Genomic DNA, 22316 nt, shown 5'->3' with positions numbered 1-22316 from the left:
GTGCTTAGAAAAGAACAATTATATGCTAACTTGTCTTAATGTTCCTTTTGCACAGACCAAATTATTTTCCTTGGTTATGTTGTGTCTACTAAAGGAATTAAAGTAGATGAGGAAAAGGTTAAGGCAATCCACGATTGGCCTACACCTAGTATTGTGTCTGAGGTGCGAAGCTTTCATGGCTTAGCATCATTCTACAGATGATTTGTGAGGGACTTTAGCACTTTAGCTGCTCCCCTCACTGAGGTGATTAAAAAGACAGTAGGATTTTCATGGGGAATAGAACATGAGAATGCTTTTAATATTTTGAAGGATAAATTATGTTCTGCTCCTATACTTGCATTACCTAACTTTGAGAAAGCATTTGAGATTGAATGTGATGCCTCCGACATAGGTATTGGTGCTGTTTTGATGCAGGATAAAAGACCAATTGCTTTCTTTAGTGAGAAGTTGAGTGGGGCTGCACTTAATTACCCCACCTATGACAAAGAGTTATACGCTCTAGTGAGGGCGTTGGAAACATGGCAACATTACCTTTGGCCTAAGGAGTTTGTTATTCATTCTGATCACGAGTCCCTAAAACACCTCAAGGGACAAGGTAAGTTGAATAGACGACATGCCCGGTGGATGGAGTTCATTGAGACTTTTCCATATACTATTCAATACAAGCAAGGTAAAGAAAATATAGTGGCTGATGCACTATAGCGCAAGTATATTCTTTTAAGTTCCTTGAATACTAAGCTCTTGGGATTTACACATCTTAAGGAGTTGTATAAAGGTGATGTTGATTTTGGTGATATGTATCTTGCATGCGGTAAGTCTGCGGTGGACAAATTCTATTTACTTGATGGCTTTTTATTCCGTGAAAATAGACTATGTGTGCAACAATGTTCATATCGAGAATTGCTTGACTGATGGGACATTTTGGGGTTCGTAAAACTTTAGATATTTTGCATGAACATTTCTTTTGGCCAAAGATGCGTAGGGATGTCAATAGACTTTGTTCTAGGTGCATCGCTTGTAAAAAGGCTAAGTCTAAGGTTTTGTCCCAAGGTCTCTATACCCCGTTACCCGTGCCTACGGAACCCTGGGTGGATACTTCTATGGACTTTATTGTTGGGTTACCTAGGACAAAGAAAGGTCGTGATTCCATTTTTGTCGTGGTTGATAGATTTAGCAAAATGGCGCATTTCATTGCATGCAACAAAACCGATGATGCTACTAATGTTGTTGACCTTTTCTTTCGAGAGGTCGTTAAGTTGCATAGAGTCCCAAAAACTATAGTATCCAACCGAGATGCTAAATTTTTAAGTCATTTTTGGCGTGTTTTGTGGAGTCGATTGGGTACTAAGCTTTTATATTCTACTGCTTGTCATCCTCAAACGGATGGACAAACCGAGGTCGTTAATCGAACTCTTGGTCAAATTTTGCGTACTGTGGTTGGGAAAAATCTTAAGAATTGGGAAGAGTGTTTACCTATGGTAGAATTTGCATATAATCGCAGTATTCATTCATCTACTTTGTTTTCACCATTTGAAGTTGTTTATGGTCTTAACCCTCTTACTCCTATGGATTTACTACCTTTACCTGTGGATGTCAGGTCTAGTACAGATGACGTTAAGAAAGCAGAATTAGTGCAATCCATTCATGAGAAGGTTCGCAACCACATTGAAGAAAAAATAGACGGGTTGCTTCTAAAGTAAACCAACATCGTAAACGGGTTGTGTTTGCACCCGGTGATTTGGTGTGGGTGCATTTTCGAAAAGAGAGATTTCCAGGACTTCGTAAAAATAAGCTTCAATCCCGAGGCGATGGTCCTTTTCGAGTTTTGGAGCGTGTTAATGACAACGCTTACAAAATTGATTTACCTGGTGAGTATAATGTATCTGCTACTTTTAATGTTATTGATTTATCTTTTTATGATGCAGATTCTAATTCGAGGTCGAATCCTTCTGAGGAGGGAGGGAATGATATAACCCGGGTTGAAAATCCGAATTCTCATATGGAGCGAATACGTCTACCAGATGGACCTGTTACTCGAGCACGTGCTAAGCAGTTTGAAGAGGAGCTCCAAACATATGTGGTGCAAATGTTAGATATGTCGGACCAAATTGACACAGGTGGAATTCAATAAGCTATAACTTTTTCATACCTCTAGGGTCATTCGGAAAGTGGGCACATCAAAGAAACCGAACATGGATTAAAAAAAACAAGCGGTGAAATTGAGTCAAAAATCACCATATGAATTTTAACCATTTGGATTTATGGAGAAAATAAAATTTGAATTGATTTAATTCTTTTTCAATGGTCAAAATTACAACTTCCAAAAAAATCATGTGAACCTAATCAGTTCCATGAGAATTGAGTCTTGTTTCCTCATTTGAATTATTGTCAAATTATGGGTATTGATTTTCTTTGTCTTAATGGTTGACTAAATAAAGTACTTAAATGCCCTTGTATTATTGTTGTTATCAAAGATATGTAAGGGCAATTCAAGTAATTGTTTGTATTTGCTTTACCTATTTAAGGGTGAGCTTTTTCTTATGTAAGGCACAAGTTTGATATTAATAAAAATATTACTCTTAAGAATTTGTGAGTGGTTTCTCTTGTGTTCTTTGGGGCACTACTTTGAACAATTCGGGATTAAATCCTTAATTGTTGGAGACTGAGATTGGGTCTTTACAACTTAGTTTTGTAAGGGTTCTTTTCTGTCCGACCATGATTCGTTAGCTTTCCTAGGGATCAAATCTAGTTGTCGGGTTTTCGAGGCACTATACCTCGTGGGTTCGCGTCATTTATGTTTCTGGATAACGATAGCCAATAGTAACTAAATATGTCTTAAAGAAGAAACTGATATTGTTAGATCTCATATTACTCCATCCGACTATCAATTCGTCTAAAAATTTAAAGAAATTAATTTCATTTGATTTATTCCATTTTCAGATTAATAATATTTTTTTTGCAATCTGCACTTAACATTTTCAGATTAATTTCATTTGTTAGATTTCATATGTTTTTTTTTTTTTTTTTTTGCAATCTGTACCTAACATTGATTGCTCAGTAGAGGTTTATTAAATGCATTTTTTTTCGAATTTTTTTTTTACGAGTACCATTTAATTAAGAATTCTGGGAATATTCTCAAGAAGATTCCATTTCTTCACTTACTTACATCTAAGCAATCTAAGTCCTGAATGACCTTTTCAATTCTCAATAATTCTTCGCACACCTTTCCAATTCTCAATGCATGTAACAGTTAAATCAAGTTCATGAATGCCGTAGAAGTTGAAGGAATTATGGCTAATTAATTCTATAAATCCCTACTTCTTTCCACATTTTTCCATACACTTGTTTTCATCCATTAAACCCTCAAAACATGGTCGACTCTGACTACGGTAACGATTACTATGATGATTTCACCATCATCCGCGAGTACTTCGGCTGTCATGACGACAACGACTTCGTGTATGTTGACGGCTTCGACTTCAACTATGATTACAATTCCGACTTTGACGACGACTATGAAGAGCTTAATACTAACAGAGCTTTGGTGAGCAATGGAGAAAGCCGAGGTTTATTCAGATATGGAGCCCCGGTTGAAGGTAGCCAGGTATATACTTTTTACTTCTGTTTTTCATTTGTTTATTTGCGATCTATTTGGTATTGTGTGAAATGAGAGATAACTAAGAAATTATATTGTAACTGTTGAATTACCGTTCCTATTTGCAATAATTTTTAGTGCCCACAACTTCAATATTAACCTACACTACAAAGAATCTCCAAGTAATTTTTTAGTTCTATTTAGGAATACTCTATATAGAAATAACCTCTATTTTGTTATAAAAAAACTCGGTCCCAACTTGGTAATAACCTCTATTACCGAATTCTATTTAGTAATAACCTCCCAATTGTTATACAAATAGTCTGATCTCAAGTGTATTCCTATATAGAGATTTCACTGTATTATCAACTTGTGTTGGTCTTTGAAGGTTGTTGAAGAATCAGAGGAGTCAGAGTATGAGGACGAAGACAAGGAGGAAGATGATGAGGACGAGGACGAGGATGAGGAGGAAGTTGATGAAGAAGAGGATGACAACGACATCGAGGAGGAGGATGATGATGACCTCGATGAGGATGAGGACAATGATGATGTCTGCGATGATTGCACTTGCGGATGTGGCTGCAACTCCAGTTGCGATCATGATGGTGATAGTTACAACGATGGTGATAGTGATGATGATGACGATGATGAGTATGATGATTGAGGTTGTGGTTGTGGGAATATGAATAAATGAGTCTAAATTGTTAACTTGTTTAGTTTTGAAGCTTTTGCTTGTATATTTTGCTACATTTTTTGTTCTTACATTGTACATATGATCTTTTTCCGTCTTATAATATATTTATTTTAGCGTCAAATACTATTTTTGGTTATATTTTTTTTATAAAATTATTCTGTTTTTCAATTTAAGCTTATTTGCCTGCTTTGTTTGTTATTTTTTACTATCTCCGTTTCATAGTACATCTCTTTCTAGAGATTCTTTTTTGTTTCATATTACATGTCATTTTATATGATCAGTACACGTTAACTCATCTTTTTTTCTGCTATAAAACGCGGGTTTACAGAAATTAATTAGAGTAATGAACTTATTATAGAATAAATAAATATTGGAATCAATAAATAAGGAGCAAAATAGTCTTTTTTTTCAATATCCTTAATTTCTATACAACTCTCTAAAAAGACATATAATATGAAACGGATGTAGTGTCTTGTTTCAATCTTCCGGCCAGTTGACAGCATAGTTAATATGGATAATTTACATATTGGATTAAATAAAAAAATTAAATTTGTTTAAACATTTTAAGGGTTCGTTTGTTTTACTACTATTTACTGTTTCAGTTTGCTGTTTGCTGGTGTCGTTTCCTGTTACGGTTTGCTGTTTGCTGTTGGAAAAAGCTGATTTTTCAAAAAAGTAGAGATTTTCTGCTTTTGTAAAATGCTGCTTTTCAGGTGTGAAAGATAAAGAATAGGTCACTAACCAAATACCTAATACTGTTTTTCAGATTTAAAAGTCAAACAGGAGGTCACTGACCACTGACCAAACACTTAAAACTCTACTTTTTGAAATGAAAAGGCAAACAGGAGCATGAAAATGAGCCCAAATTTATACTTTTATGGTATTTATTATTTGGACGGTTCTAACAACACATGATTATGCTTAACCCTTTTTTTTATTATTATTATTATTATTACCTCCTCTACAACAAAATAAATAAATTGAAATGATTTAGCTGCAATCAAATATATCGTAGTTAATCTGTAGTTACAAATCTTTTAGCTACAAGTATCTAATTTATTGCTACAAAAGTATATATCATATGTAGCTAAATATTGATCTAATTAATGATGAATTTTGAGTTTGTTGGTACCTAAACCACAATATACTATTAATTGCTACACAAAAAATACAATAAAAACAATCAATAGAATCTATTCTGATAGAACCTTGAATAATGTTTATTGTTTTTGGACACTACTAAATGGCTAGAAAAATTGGAGATAGAATGGATAGAATCCATTAAAATGTCATAATTGCTCCTTTGTAAAATCAGATTTTTTTTTAATTCTTTTTAGTCATTGAAACTTGAAATTAAAATACATTTAATGTTTATTGACCAAAAAAAATACATTTAATGTTTTATTGAAAATAGTGTTGAATTAATCCTCATTTCCCATCATTCCTATTGTACATCCAATATTGAATATTGGAATTTGTAAACTCCATCTATTGTATCGGATTTCTAAGTGAATTTGAAAAGAAAATATATTAATTATTTTTTAATTATTGGAATGAATAATAACTAGTTAATTTTAGGAATTAATTCATCTCCAGAATGTGATAACTTTTATTTAATTCTAATACAATCAAAAAATTAAAAATTAGTCCTTATATTTTGATAACTTTAATTTAAACTTCTTTATTTAATTTTGGGATAAGTTACTAAATAGGGTTATGGTTTTAGGGAAGTATCAATTGAGGTTCCACGTACAAAATAACACCAATATAGGCTTAACGTTTAAAAAAGGGTATCAATTTAGGGCTCGATAACAGATTGGACACATCATTTCTATTATTCCGTTAAGTTCTGATTTCTCCCTCCACGTACAATTGATAGAACTTAACGGAGTAATATCAATGACGTGTTTCGTTCCATTATCGAAGCATAAATTGGTACCATTTTTTAAACGTTAAGCCTATTTTAGTGTTATTTTGTACGTCAAGCCTAAATTGATACTTTCCCAAAAAATCGTAGACCTATTTTTTAAAAGTTCAGATCGATTAGGCTCAGTTCGAGTTCGAGATCGGCTCGAGCTTTAATGAGCCTGAGCTTCTTTGGGTTCGGCTCGAAAGCTCGTGAGTAGGCTCGGGAGTTTTTTTTATTTCTATTATTAATTTTTATTTTTTAATTTAAATATATTTTAATTTTGTAATTTTTTTATTAGTTATTTTAATTAGTAATTTTAAACCACACATAAATGTTTGGTCCAAAACTCAATTTGAAACTATATGGTTGTAGACTACATATTAAATTAAAATTTGTTAGATTCTATATTTGTTTAATCTTATTACTTTGTTTAAATTTGTTGTACATCGTATGTTATATTTGTTTTTTGGAGTTTAAATTTGGTATTCCTTCAAGCCTGCTTTTAGATAATAAAATGTTAATAAAATACAATTAAGTACATTTAAAACTTTAAAAAAAATAAAAAACAAGTTATCCGACGAGCTTCAAGCTCGAACCGAACCTATACCGAGCTCGAGTCGAGCTCCAAAATTCCAGGCTTGACGAGCTTCGAGCTCGAGCCGATCCCGATCTCTGAACTTATCGAGCCGAGCCTACCCCTATTCGGTCTCGGGTCGGCTCATTTGCATATCTAGTTCAAGTATTTGAAATTATGGTTTAAAGCAATATGATGTAATTAGGAGTGTCAACGAGGTAGATATTCCATGTTATCGTTTTCTCTAGAAGATTCATCTTAATGGAGATGGATAATATATATTGATTTGATAAAAGTTTAATTAGTTTCAACTTAATTTTTAAACAAGACGAGCTTGCGCATGATGAATCTCAGCTTAAAAACTCATGAGTAAGCTCGATTACAGAGTCATGAATAAACTTATGAGAAAACTAACGAGCTAGTGGTAACAAAGCTCGTGAACAAGCTCATTAAAAGTTTGTCATCAGCTCACAAACAGAATATTGAACTCGAACTTGTCAATATTCTAATGAGCCGAACATGGATATGTCAAAGCTTGGCTTCATTACAACTAGGGCTGATCGAGCCGATCCAAGCCGAGTTTTGGCATGCTCAAGCTCGCCTCATCATAATGTTAACAAGCTCGAGTCGAGCTTCGAGCTCAAATATTTGTTTCAACTTGGCTCGTTTAGAAGATCGTTTATTCACGAGATGCTCACGAGCCAGCTCGTTTATCTTGTTAACGAGTTTAGTTCGCGAGCTGCTCATTTTTATTTTAATCACGAGCTTTATTGCGAGCAGCTCGTTTCTTTTGTTCACAACGAAATAATATCAAATAAAATAATAAAATATTTAGCAAATGAAATAATACAGTTTTACATGAATAAACATTAAAAACCTCATTTTAGTCATTAAATAAAAAAATACTGCAAGGCGAGGAAAATTTTGGGCAGTTAAAAAACACTGGCTTTGCAAATTATCCGAAATTTAAGGTCTAACTTTATAAATTAACGAGACCGCATGTGTTTTTTTAGCTCAAATTGACTCGTATATGATTTAACTGCAAAATTCATACAAATACATATTATTACTCATTTGCAAACTTTTAAACAGGGAGTACTATCTTACCAATCGACTAAACCACAATTATTTTTCCAGAGGCCTTACTCATTGATTCTGTTATAGATTTAGCCCTTATTAAACTTTTCATTGAGTCTGAAAATTTTCAATTATTCCACTAGGTTCTTCCAAGCTCGATCTTCTCCTCTCTTATTTTGCGATTTTCAGCATTAGAATCGTCGTATTGATCTTCTCTTTTCCCAAATTCGATGAAAAAGTTAAATAAGGGTCAGATTTATAATAAAATCAATAATAAAAGGCTCAATGTAAAAAAATAATTGATCAAAGGCTTGATCCTTAAAAGTTTAGGTACTTAATTATGTTTTTTTTTGTCTAAAATTTAAAAGAAAATGATTCTATTTATAGTAAATATTATATTTAATATAGTGTTTCAGAAAAAAGAAAAAATATTATTTTTTTATAAAAGTAAAAAGATTATATTCTTTTTTTTTTTGTAAGAAGGGAAGAAAAAAAACAAACAAACAAAAACCTAACCCGGGATCAGTCTAGGAAGACTGACCCCAATCCTATCCTCAAGAAGAGAAGGTAACAGAAAAGGAGGAACGGAAAGGGTAAAAACACCTAACATCCCCCCATGCCCAGCAGCTGCCAAGCGATCCACCACGCGGTTTTGCTCCCTATAAATATGGGAGAAGGTAAGAGAATCGAAGGCAGGACGAAGCCTCAAGATGGCTTTAATGAGATTCTGACTCTTAAGACAAACAGCCTGTCTATCCGAAGTCCTGTTGATAGCCTCCAAATTGTCAGACTCCACCGAAAGTCTTTTAACACCCATGCGAATGGCAAGTTTAATGCCAGACAAGATCCCCCAGAGCTCCGCAGTAAAGGAGGAGCCCGTACCTAAGTTATGGGTAAACCCAGCCAGCCAGGCGCCACCAGCATCCCGAAAAACTCCACCAGCAGCAATTCTGCCATTACTAAGGCAGGAGCCATCCGTATTCAACTTGACAACCCCTTCCCTGGGCTTCCTCCAACCAACTAACTGGACCTCTTTAACCGGGGAGGGGTGAACCAGGGGCTCTCCTTCAAAACTCTTTGTAATAACAGAGAGTTTTTTCGAGAAGTAAAACCGGAGGTCAGGAATAAAAACAGTCTTCTCAGCAAATAACTCTTCATTCCTCCATTTCCACATTTGGTGACAAATAATAGCGAAGAGAATAGCCCCGTGCTCCATACTGGCCAACAAATTCCCATTAACGCCTTCAGAGAACCAGTCAATATCAGAGAACCCCATAAAGGAAGGAAGGATGTGGTGAGGAAGGACCCCTTCCCAAACCTTTCTACTATTCGGGCAATCCCTCAAAGCATGGCACAAGGTTTCCACATGGCCGCTGCATCTGCTACAGGCACCAGATACAGCCAAGTGCCTTCTGTGTCTATCTGCATTCGTGAGGAGCCTGTATTTGACTCCCAGCCATAGAAAACTCCTAATGCGGTAGGGGACTTTGAGGGCCCAAATGGACTTCCAAATTTCCAAAGGAGGATCAGCCCTATTAGGGGTAAAAGCTTCATAGGCCGATTTGCAAGAATAAGAACCATTATTAGTCAAGGCCCAGCAGTGTCTGTCCTTATCCTCCTCCTGATTACTAATATTCACACCTCTAATATTAAGGAGGGTCTCCAGGCTAAGAAAGGAGTCGAACTTAGACCAGATCCAGTCTCCCTCCGAGTCCACCACATCAGCAATTCTGTAGGAGAGGAGATCATTCGGCGGAGGGGCGATGCACACCTCAATCAACGGTTTGTCACCAATCTAGGTGTCATACCAGAAACTAATGGATCTCCCATTACCCACCTCCAAGCCAATCCCCGTACAGAACTCAGCAAAAACAGCACTAAGCCCTTTCCAGAGGAAGGAACAACTGACAACCCTCTCCTTCGGCCACCAAAGATTCTATCTTTCCTATACTTGCCGCACAGAAGACGAACCCAAAGGGAGGAGGGGGATTGCCACATTCTCCAAAGAAGCTTCATTAACAGGACTTTATTATTGTCCTTAGCTTGCCTTATACCAAGACCCCCCCTGCTCTTAGGCTGGCAGGCTTCCTTCCAAGGGACCAGGTGAATCTTCCTCCCATCCCCAGACTCTCCCCACAGAAAACGCCGATTAATTTTATCAAGGTCGTTGAGGACCGGTTCAGGGAGCTTACAGGCTTGCATGATGTGATTTGCAGCAGCACAGTTGATAGACTGGATTAAAGTAAGGCGACCTGTAAGGGAAAGAGAATTAGCTATCAGTTAAAAATGAAAACCCAATTATAACTATTTCCAATATATAAATGAATAAATATAAAATATAAAAATATAAATATTATATAAGGGTAATTTGGTATAAAAACTTTTTTCCTCCCATTCTATCCGGATAGCTTTATTGTTTTTTTTTATTTAATTATAAGAAGATTTAAAAAAAAAAATTAAATGAAACATAAATAGTTATAAATTTATCTTACCAAAAAAAAAAATAGTTATAAATTTATTGTTTCAACTTTCAAGGTTCTTTTATATTATTTTCAATATAACCTAACTCATAATAATGGTAGCTTTCATAACTGATTATTCTTCCAATGTACACCATTATTAAACTTTTTTTTCCCTTCCGAAAGACATTATAAAATTTCTCATCGATATTCAATTTAAAAATTAACCATCTAAAAAATTCCAATTTGAATTTAAAAATTGTTATAATAATTTGAAATAGTTTATTATAGTGATAAAGTATAAAAAAATATCTAAGGTTAGTTGTCAGGAGCAATTTTATTACTATTGTTCAAACTTAGTACGATTTTAATCCTAAAATTTGCAAGTAAAGTTAATTTTGTCCTTAATATTTGAAATTGGACCAATTTCAGTCAGTATTAACAGAGCACTCTATGCAATCATCATGAATTTTATTATCTTCACACCACTTGTATGTTGTATTGTCAGTCATCAATAATAGATTAAAGAAACATGTACACGTGAATAAAAAAAAAAATCAAATTTTGACACGTGTGTTTGATCTGTTGCTAATGCATAAGTGTGTGGGGATAACGAGATGCATAACTGTGTAGAGTATAATTATAGTTAGGGGATAAAATTCATCTATCTTATAAACGTTAGGTATAATTGCATCATTTTATAATGTTAGCGATAAAATTACTCTTGGTTACCAACGTTGAAGATATTTTTGCATCTTATCCCTTTATAATATAAAAGAATTCTATGGTATTCAATTAATTTTATTAAAAAGTAATTAAGGACAGTAATCAAGCTGGTTCTTATTTTCTAATGTACTGCTAAATTAGTTAGCTGATGGAATTAGTCAGGATATTAATCTTGTCTCTTGCAATGAAAGATTTTTTGTTTGATTTAAAAAAAAACAATAATTAAATGAAAATTTCTTTTTTTTAAATGACTTTTAAGTCTTTAGAATCTATCTACCATATAAAACTAGAAATTTAGTAAATTTACTTGAATATCTTTATCAATATTTTTTTTACTTTAATAAAATTATTATTATTTTTACAAAAAAAAAACACTATTCGGATTGAATCTGTACCCGTAGAAAATTAAAACAGATTATTTTGATTTAAAATTTATATTCAAAATATGTACTAAGTTATTTGAATAATAGGGTTATATACAATTTGAGAATATATGTTACATATATTTTTCCACTATTAAAATTAATTACTTGATTTCTCAAAAAAAAAAAAAAATCAATTACTTGAAAATTATGCTTTTAGCCCCGACAAATAAATGAAAATTCTTGAATTGTCTGTCACTTAACTTGATGAATCATGATATATTAGGCTGCAATGCTAACAAGTCACTTCATGATTGGTTGGGTACATAAGAACTAGCTAGGTTGTTTCAAATTTTAATTGAATCCAAAAATTAATTGTTTAATGATTTATTTATTATATTATTCGGTTTTTATACAAGTTAGATGATATTTGATAAAATTAAAAATTTAGTATTAAAAAAATAAATTTTAAATTTTAAATACTAAATATTATAAACGTTAAAAATAATTAAGAGAAAAGTATAAAAATTAATTCACATAAACTATGTGGCTCAAAGGAGAATCAACAAACAAAAATCATATTGAGATTTTTCTAATTTATTTTTCTAATCTTTCTTAATTTATCATTTTCTATTATAATTATAATTATTTATATATATAATTTATTATTTATCATTATGTATATAATTTATTATTACTTATTATAATTATAATTATTTATATATAAAATTTATCATTTCAATTCATTTCAGTTCAGTTTAATAGTAGTTAGTTCAGTTCAGTCAAAAAGAACAGGATCTAAGTGTATAAAAATTTGGCTGCATGCAATATTACCTAAAAAACCAATTTTATTAAGATAAAAGTAAAAATAAATTACATAATAAATACGTTTACTTTTGGGTGGTTAAGAAACAAAAATTAGAATTAGTAAATTCAGAATTTTTTTTTTTTTGAAGAAAGTTACCATATGGGATAACGTGCTCTGATTCAACAGTGTTGAATCTCCTAATCTAATCAGTCTTGAATTTGAAGTAATTCTTCCATTCTCTACCATCTCGAGCTTACCTTACAGAACGATTGACTCGAACGAACGAGTGGAATCAGTACATATGCAGTAAACTCTTTTAGAAAATATAGTGAATGGAGAATAAGAGAAGTAGCGGACATCGTCATGTTACGAACGATCCTTTTGTTTTGTGTCAAGGCAATCTATTCTCAACTGTTCGAGTCAGCATCTATAAATTTGAACGAGCCCGATCGGTAGACTTTCTCTTTGTTTGCTGTATGTTTACTTTATTTGGAAGGAAATAGAAAGGACCTAGTGCTCTAGTATGGTTATTATCCTCCGATTTAGGTTTTAGACCATGTTCTCCGAGAAGAAGAGATCAAAGTTGCCGAAACAGTGAGAAGAAGAGATCGAATTTGGCAGGAAACGGAGAAGGCGGCGATCGCATTTGTAGAATAGGAATACTCTATCATCCAACGGTGAAAACACACAAAGTAATGCTTATTTTGTCAAAAACAATGGAAGTATAGAAGGCACATTTAAAACAAACTTGTTAGTGATATGTTTTATACAACTAATTTAACTAGTCCCCATTTTTAAGGATTTGTAGGCAAAAAAAATATAATCCATTATATTAAGGGGAAAGTACGAAAAAAATGCTTGTGGTTTGCCCATTTTGCAAATAGAGGCATGTGGTTTAAAAGTTTACGAATAAAGGTTTGTGGTATATTTTATTTACAAAACAAAGTATTACAATTACACAATTAAGTTCTAATTACAATGAAAGAAATTTTTATCTTAAAAAAAAATTATTCTTACATATCAGCATAACACAACCCCCGAATAAACAACTTTTTAAATCGAAAAAATCAATATGTTGGAATTTTACGTTTTTTACTAATCTGACAGTTTATTAACTAATTAATATTTAAGTTCATTTTACAGTTGCAATTTGGTATTGATATATGTATTTTGTCAATATATATAAATGTAACTGAATTTTTTTTTTATAAAACACTCTTATTATTACCTACTAGTCGAAAACCCGTGCGATGCACGGGATATGAAACTTTTATATAATTTAGATAATTAAATAAATTGACATATTTACTTTTGAATAATTTTATATCATGCTATGAAAAAAATTTATATTATGTATATTTGAAATTAATATATATTTTTTAATGATAATTCAAATTAAATTAATTTTAAAAATAATTAACTACTTTTTTTTATAGAATTTGAACTAAAGATGAAAGATTTATTTATTTCTACAAAATTCAATGATTTGTACTTTTTAGGAATTTTAATACATTTTCATATTCCAAATATTCTGTGAAACAATAATAATAAAATAGCAGATTAATTAAGAAATAAATTAGAATATAGTAAAAAACCAAAAATTGAATTAAACTATAATTAAAATTAAATATTATATTTACGATACAAAAGAATTACAATATAGGTTAAATAAAAATTGAATTAAACTACAATTAAAATTAAATATTATATCTACGATACAAAAGAATTACAATCTATGTTAAAATGGAAGCAACATCAATATATTATTCTATAAACTATTACAATCAATATTTTTCTAATGTTGCATATGAAGAAACTTTATCAATTCAATATGTTACATATAAAAAAAATAAAATTCGTAAGAGTTAGTCACAAATTCATCTTGATGATAATTATTTTGGTTGATGGAATTTCATGATCACCAAGTATTCGAATTCAATTATTCATTCTGCTACAATAACCCAATATATCTAATTGAATCAGTTTGAGATAATGATTTCTCCTATTTTCATCTCGTAATATCTTATCAAGACATTCGATCAATTTGTTCTTCATTTTTTCACTATATAGAATATCTACTCGCAGATATCACTTATTTGACTTCTTTAATATTTTCTAATAATTATATATTCTTGAATTTTGTAAGTAAGAAAAACAAACAAAAGAATTGAAAAAAAAATGAATGGACGAAAAAGATAATTAGGAAAGAACCATCTTCCTTTCGGGTTTTTTTTAAATAAGAGGAGAGTGAAAATATTTTTTGCCCATTAATTAAACATTTTATTTTTTCTTAATGAAGTATTAAGTCCATAAATTAATTTTAGTTAAATAGAATTAAATCGCAATTGTAACCACTCACTACATTTTATAATTAATATGTGAAATTAATTATATTAATTAGAATCATTATGCTCAGCATTTGAGAATTTGAAGAGATTCAAATAATAATACTTTCTTAATTAATATTTTTCAATAATTTGTCTTATGATCATATTTCATTTTCATTTGTTAAAAACTCTTGAAATACTAACAATTTTGTACGAACCATAATATAATAGTTAAAAATTATATAAGCCAATGTTGCAAAAACAATTATCTCAATATCCATAATTAATGTACATTTTTAGGATTTTGAGCATCAAAATTTATTTTATTTACCTTTATTTTGAATTCGTATCTAGCATAATCCACATTCTTCAAGAATAAACATCTTATCAAGAGTATTAGACGCTTACAATCTCATTGTCTAGAAAATTAGGAAAAAATAACTTCTTGATAATAATAATAATAATAATATAACATAATTTATATTGAAATAAACTTCATTGTAAGTATAATATTCCAATATCTCTTTAATATTTTATTTAATATGTCTCAAACTTCAATGAACAACTATCGTGTGAAACTTTATATCTATTTGTACAAAAATGCATAAAAATAAAAAATACAATCCATATCAATTAGCAAAACTCAAACTAAAAAAATGAGTGGATTTCAACATGTTCCGAATTAGAAAAATTAATCTAACTTCAATTAAAACTAAAAATTGAGTTCATAAAAAACCGAAAATCTAAATTTTAGTTAGAGTTAACAATCAAAACGATAACACCTAGGAACATATACTAAAAAAGAATGCAAATATACAAAATCTTTATTTTAGTCATTTTGAAAAATAAATAAACAAAAAAGAAAACATGGATAAGGTAGCGAGATGTATGGAATCTGGATAACGACAGAAATGGAATTTCATCTCTGAAAGATGAAACTATAACAACAATTGTTTAATAAAACAACAGCACAATTGAGAAAGCCAAAAATTGAGTTCATATAAAGCCAAAAATCTAAATTTTAGTTAAGAGTTAGCAATCGAAACGATAACACCTAGCAACATATACTAAAAAAGAATACAAATTTACAAAATCTTTATTTTAGTCATTTTGAAAAAAAAAGACAAATAAAAAAGAAAACATGGATAAGGTAGCGATAGGTATGGAACCTGGGTAACGACAGAAATGGAATTTCATCTCTGAAAAATGAAACTATAACAACTATTGTTTAATAAAAAGAAAACAACAACACAATTGAGAACAAAAAATAACTATAACATATGAAAAAAATCGAATAATTACCTTGAGAAACATAAGAATTTCTTGTAATTTTTGACACTTTTGTGTTTTCCGGTTTTAGTTGTTCATGCATCTTCTATTTCTGTCGGATTTCTTCAATTGAAGCTATCAGTTTGAAAAAAAAGACAAATAAAAAAGAAAACATGGATAAGATAGCGAGAGGTATAGAACCTGGGTAACAACAGAAATGAATCTGAAAGATGAAACTATAATAACTATTGTTTAATAAAAATAAAACAACAACATAATTGAGAACAAAATAACTACAACATATGAAAAAAATCGAATATTTACCTTCAGAAATATAATACTATCTATCGTGACCAATGAATATAATGGTGGAATACTATCTATCACGCTTTATATAGAAGTTTATTTGTGACTTTTGGATTTCATTTGCTTTGTGTTTTTTCATCTTCCTGTAACTCTTACTTTCTTTTATTATTTTAATTAATAGGCTAGTAATTATTTAATATATTATAAATATAAATTTGTTATTTTTAATTAATTAAATATTTTTAATCTGATTTTTTACTATGTTGATAACTCATCAAAAATGTGACGTCCGTGTCTAAATTTCTAAAATTTATATTTTGATATTAATATATATTATAATTATTAGGTATATGATTTTTATTTGGTGCTATAGGAAAAGTTTGGGGTTCATTCGAGGGTTTTAAGTATAAATTAAAAGTTTAGAGTATTTTTTAAAAGATTATATAAAGATGGAGGACCAAACTGGATATTTACTAGATTTGGAATATATATCTGCGAGAAAGGTGAAGAGGTGGGAGATGAGGATGATGGTTTTTTTTTTCTTTTTCGTTTCTCTTTCCTTTTCTTTTATCTTCTTCGTCATTTTTATCGTTCTTGGACCGTTTCTCCACCGTTTCTTTGATTTACGGAGATTCGACCGTCCGAATCATTTGAAATTAGAACCATGGCATCTTTATGTATAGATCTAAGTCCTAACCAAATAGTTTTTGAATTTCGGAAGTGTTTGGAGGGAAACGTCTTAGACAGAATTTAGAGGCGAATTGAACGGGTGGATTTTCTTCAATTAGTGACTAAAGGTAAGTAACTATCAACTATATTTTGAATTTTATGTATATTGATATATATAATCAAAGAATTGTCAGAAATTGATATTTCAGGGTTTATACGGGTATTTTGTAAAATTTGGATTTTTCACGATTTTGCTTTTTATTGTGAAATTACGGTTCAAATGAAGCTATTGATTATGCTTCTATGTGAATTTCAGATTTTACTTGATTATGTTGATTTAAGGCTTGATTTGGTTGATTTACATATATCCATATATGTTTTTGGTTTCAATATATATCTATATTGAACAAAATGAATTTGATGATTTCTTACGAATTGTTTTTGGATTGAGAAATCTATTGCGGTTATTATTGTTATTATTTTGGGATTGAAGTCCAAATATGATTTTTATAATACAAAGGGCTAATTGAAGCCAAATGATTTATGATTATGAAATAGTTTGCAATTTGATTGTGAAAGGAAATTTGAGCACGTTATGATTTAATGATTTTATATCCATCGAGTTATCCGGATCGGTGATTAAATATGAAAATTTGGTAAGCTTAAATAGTGTTTGAGGAAATAATTAAGATATGAATTGTGAGGACAAATTTTGCTGATATTAAGCACAGTTTGAGATAGGAAATTAAGAGATGAGTATGAAAGAAGTTATTTTTAGTTGATGTTTGTGTGATTATGGTTTAAGTTTATATAAGGATCAAATTGAGTGTTTATAGGTCAAACAAGAAAATCGAATGATATTATAGATTTATTGATTTTTATGGGTATAAAGATATTATTTGGAGTTTGGAGAAGACAAAAAAAATATTGATTATCGTAATTTAGGTACTATATCTTCCTTGGTTATATGGTTCGGAGGAAAGATTGAAGTTTCTTTAGATTGATAAATGATATACATAGTGGTGAAAAAAAACATATTAGTTTGATTGGGTTTGAGGAGTTCAATGGAGAATTATAAAAGTGATGTTGATATTAAGAGTTTATGAAATAACTCTTATTGATAGGAAATTGTATCATCATAATGAGGTTTATATTGGTGATGTTGATGTTTATGAAATGACTCTTATAAGAGTGATGGTGATGTTGATGCTAATGATTGAAGATTATAATATAAATACTGATTGAAGTGAAAAATTATAGATATAAGTATTATTATTATTATTATGAAGTAAGTTTATATATTGAATCAAATCATTGATTCGGATTATTTGAAGTTTAAGAAAAATATGATATCACACAAATTAGCGTTTCAAAAGTGATATTTTTGAAGTGTATAGAACTTGGAGATAGGTGAAAGATATTTGCTATATATGCAATTGATGGAATCAATTGTGAGTTCACTTTATTAAAGTGAGATTTTGTGTATATTAGGAAAATACGAATATAAAGTGTATCATATCATATAAAATTGAATATATGATATTTGAAGTTTTATTGTGGATTTATTGGTGATGAAATTAACTAGGTTGAAATTGAGAGGTACAGTGATGTGGATATGGATAAATGATGAAGTTAATGGAAGGATTGTGGTCTTATGATGATTATGAGGAATCTTGATAATGTGAAATAATTTTGTGATCTTGGAGATTATTTGAGAGAGAAAATTTAGATTAGAGAACGTGGATTTCGAGGACGAAATTTCTTAAGGTGGGGAGAATTGTCACGTCCGTGTCTAAATTTCTAAAATTTATATTTTGATTGTAAGTCGTTGTTTTCTATCATTTGCTGATGATGCTGAGTTAATCAAGAATGGTGCTGAGTTATCAAGTCAGCATAATTGTATGTAATCAAGTCAGCATGAAGTAATTCAACAAGTCGGTATAATGCTGAGTTATCAAGTCAGCATGGCTGTGGTCAGCATGGTACTGAGGTGTTAATACAGGTCAACATGGTCTTGCTGTGTTACCACTGGTCAGTAGGTCTTGCTGAGTTAGTACATTTTGAGTAAGGACATTTTGGGTATTTTCACAACCTTGTAAAGGCTATAAAAGGTTTGGGTTGGGAAGTAGTTTCATACGAGAGATTATTCTTAGACTAAGTCATTAATGTACACTGTGATATACTGAGCTGGGGATTGGGAAAACACGAGAGTTTCTAGAGAGGAAACTGTTTCATTCTTGTTGTAATCTCCATTGATTAGTGAAGTTGCTGGATGTAGGCAGTTAAGCCGAACCAGGGTAAATTCTGTGTGTATTCTTTTGATTGCTGTTTCAAGATCCAATCTGTGATCTTTGTGAACTTTGTTTATCTGTGTGGTTGATTGATCGTTCGAAGTATAGTTCAATAATTGGTATCAGAGCTAATCAAGAACAGAGCAATGGGTTTTACAAAGATCGAGATCGAGAGTTTCAATGGTAAGGGAGATTTTGCTCTATGGAGACAGAGGATGAAAGCAATCTTGGTTCAAATGAAGGTTGCGAAGGCTCTGAAGGGCGAGAAAGAACTTCCGGCGACAATGACGAAGGAGGAGAAAGAAGATCTTCTTGAATTGGCTTACAGTACGATCGTCCTGTATCTTGGCGATAAGGTGCTGAGAGAAGTCTCGAAGGAAACCTCAGCTGCTGGGGTTTGGCTCAAGCTTGAATAGTTGTACATGACGAAGACACTCACCAATCGGGTTTATCTTAAGGGAAAGCTTTTCGGCTTCAAGATGAACGAGGACAAGCCAGTTGAAGACTATCTTAATGATTTCTCAAAGATCATAATTGACCTAGAGAACATAGAGGTAAAGATTGAAGATGAAGATCATGCCATAATGATCTTGAATTCTTTACCCCATTCTTTCAGTCATTTCGTTGAAACCATGAAGTACGCTAGAGAAACACTAAGTCTGGAAGAAGTTCTTATGGCTTTAAAGTCAAAACAGATTGAGGCCAGCACCAACACTGAAGCTGCAGAAGGATTGCTTGTTCGTGGAAGGTCTGAGAAAAAGGACTCTCACAAGTCAAAGAACAAGAACGGGAAAAAGTCCAAAACTCCATCCTCAAGCAATAAAGAAGGCAAGGTCTACAAGTGTTTTCACTGCCATAAGGAAGGACATTTCAGAAAAAACTGTCCTGAGAGGAACAGGAGTCAAGGTCAGCCTAAAGATCAAGGCGAAGCCGCTGTGGTAGAAGAAGGTTATGAGAGCGCTGAGGTCCTTGCTGTCACTAATAAAGATCCAAACACTGACTAGATCTTGGACAGCGGATGTACGTTCCATATGACTCCCAACAGGACGTGGTTCGAAGACTTTCAAGAAGAAGCTGGGAGGGTTCTTCTAGGCAACAACAAGTTGTGCAAGGTACTGGGTCAAGGCTCCATCAGGCTGAAGATGTTCGATGGTCAAGAAAGGATTATGACCGGTGTGAGGTATGTGCCAGAACTGAAAAGAAATTTAATTTCTTTGGGTACGCTTGATAAACAAGGATACAATTATAGAGCCGAAGGGGGTATCATAAGAATAGCTAGAGGATCTTTAGTTGTTATGAAAGGTACCATGAGTAATGGCCTATACACACTCTTAGGTAGTACTGTGTTAGTCTCTAAAGTAAATCTCACCGAGTCTAAAACTGATAGAACAAATCTTTGGCACCTTAGACTAGGTCACGTGAGTGAAGTTGGTTTACATGAACTTAGGAAGCAGGGTTGTTTTGGTAAAGATCACATAGGAAAGATAGATTTCTGTGAGAACTGTGTCTTAGGGAAGTCAAGTAAAGTCAAGTTTCCTAAGTCAGCAATACATAGAACCCAGGACATTCTTGAGTACATTCACTTTGACCTATGGGGGCCAACAAGAACTAAGTCTCATGGTGGGAGGTCCTATTTTATGACCCTTATTGATGATTACTCTAGAAGAGTATGAGTTTATATTCTAGCTCATAAGAATGAGGCCTTGCAAACGTTCAAGGATTGGAAAGTGTTAGTGGAAAACCAAACAGGAAAGAAAATCAAAAGGTTGAGAACCGACAATGGTTTGGAGTTTCTTGACAAAGATTTCATCACTTTGTGCAAGAAGTCAGGTATAACCAAACATCACACCGTTCCTGGAACTCCACAGCAGAATGGCCTAGCAGAGAGGTATAATAGGACTATCCTAGAGAGAGTTAGGTGCATGTTAATCCAATCCAGTCTCCCTAAGTCTTTCTGGGCTGAAGCAGTGCAAACTGCGTGTTACCTAATCAATAGGTGCCCATCATCTGCTATAGGTTTTAAAACACCTATGCAAATATGGTCTGATCACCCTGAGGATTATGAAAAACTCAGAGTGTTTGGTTGTTCAGCTTTTGCACACGTTAGACAGGAAAAATTAGAACCTCGGGCTCTAAGATGTGTTTTTATAGGCTACCCTATAGGAATCAAGGGCTATAAGTTGTGGTGCCTAGAACCTGGTTATAAGAAATCCATAGTCAGCAGAAATGTTGTGTTCAATGAGATGGATTTTCCTTATCAGAAAAACCAAGAGAAAACTCAGCTGGAACCAAGTAGTCCTGAGCCCATTCAAAACCTTGAGAGTGTTAAGAATGAGGTGGAGCTTGAAGAAAATAGTGAAAACACCCGTAAAACCGAGCAAGAAGTCAGTGATGGTAATTCTACTGAGTCCAGTCAAAGCTATAGACTTGTTAGAGACCGTGAAAGAAGAGTCCCTAGGGCCCCGGTTAGATATGGTTTTGAGGACCTTGTAGCTTATGCATTTAGTGTTGCTAAGGAAGTACAAGAATCTGAACCTGTAACCTATAGGGAAGCTGTGAATTCGGTTGACAAGGAACAGTGGCTTAACGCTATGAAGGATGAGATAAAATCCCTTGATAAAAATGAAACTTGGATTTTGGTAGATAAACCTCCTGATAAGAAGTTGGTCGGTTCAAGGTGGGTGTTTAAAAGAAAGGAAGGGATACCTGGTGTAGAGAAACCTAGGTTTAAAGCTAGGTTGGTGGCCAAAGGGTTTACTCAGCAGGAAGGTATAGACTTTAATGAAATCTATTCACCGGTTGTTAAACATAGGTCTATAAGGATTATTCTCTCTCTTGTAGCTCGTTTTGATCTAGAATTAGAACAGTTAGATGTCAAAACAGCTTTTCTTCATGGAAACCTGGATGAGGTCATATATATGCAACAACCAGAGGGTTTTGAAATAGGAGATAAAGACCATCGGGTATGTTTGCTTAAGAAGTCTCTATATGGTCTGAAACAGTCCCCTAGACAGTGGTACATGAAGTTCGATGAGTTTATGATAAGTCAGGATTTTCATAGGTCTAGTTATGACTGGTGTGTGTATAGTAGAGACCTTAGTGATGGCTCTAAGATTTATCTCTTGTTATATGTTGATGACATGCTTATAGCTTGTCACAACAAAGCAGCCATAAATCAGTTAAAGGCACAACTAAACACACGGTTTGAGATGAAGGATCTCGGGTCAGCACGGAAATTTTTAGGAATGCA

General features: G+C 32.3%; 1 protein-coding gene across 1 annotated transcript; it reads left to right on the top strand.

The window, feature by feature from the left end:
- Positions 1-3161: 3161 nt before the first annotated feature.
- LOC136203571 (uncharacterized) lies at positions 3162-4425 on the top strand. The gene is made up of 2 exons (XM_065994763.1): positions 3162-3604; positions 3984-4425. The coding sequence occupies exons 1-2, from the start codon at positions 3371-3373 to the stop codon at positions 4257-4259; spliced, it is 510 nt and encodes a 169-aa protein (XP_065850835.1). The 5' UTR covers positions 3162-3370; the 3' UTR covers positions 4260-4425.
- Positions 4426-22316: the final 17891 nt, after the last annotated feature.

The sequence above is a fragment of the Euphorbia lathyris genome, chromosome 8, assembly GCF_963576675.1.
Source record: "Euphorbia lathyris chromosome 8, ddEupLath1.1, whole genome shotgun sequence".
Lineage (NCBI taxonomy): Eukaryota > Viridiplantae > Streptophyta > Magnoliopsida > Malpighiales > Euphorbiaceae > Euphorbia > Euphorbia lathyris.
This window is presented reverse-complemented; position numbering and strand designations above follow the sequence as displayed.

Bases quoted from the DNA above. Each gene is read 5' to 3' on its own strand.
- LOC136203571 (XM_065994763.1), top strand. From the start codon at position 3,371: ATGGTCGACTCTGACTACGGTAACGATTACTATGATGATTTCACCATC. The intron at 3,605-3,983 runs GTATATACTTTT...TGGTCTTTGAAG, and splicing joins CCCCGGTTGAAGGTAGCCAG to GTTGTTGAAGAATCAGAGGA.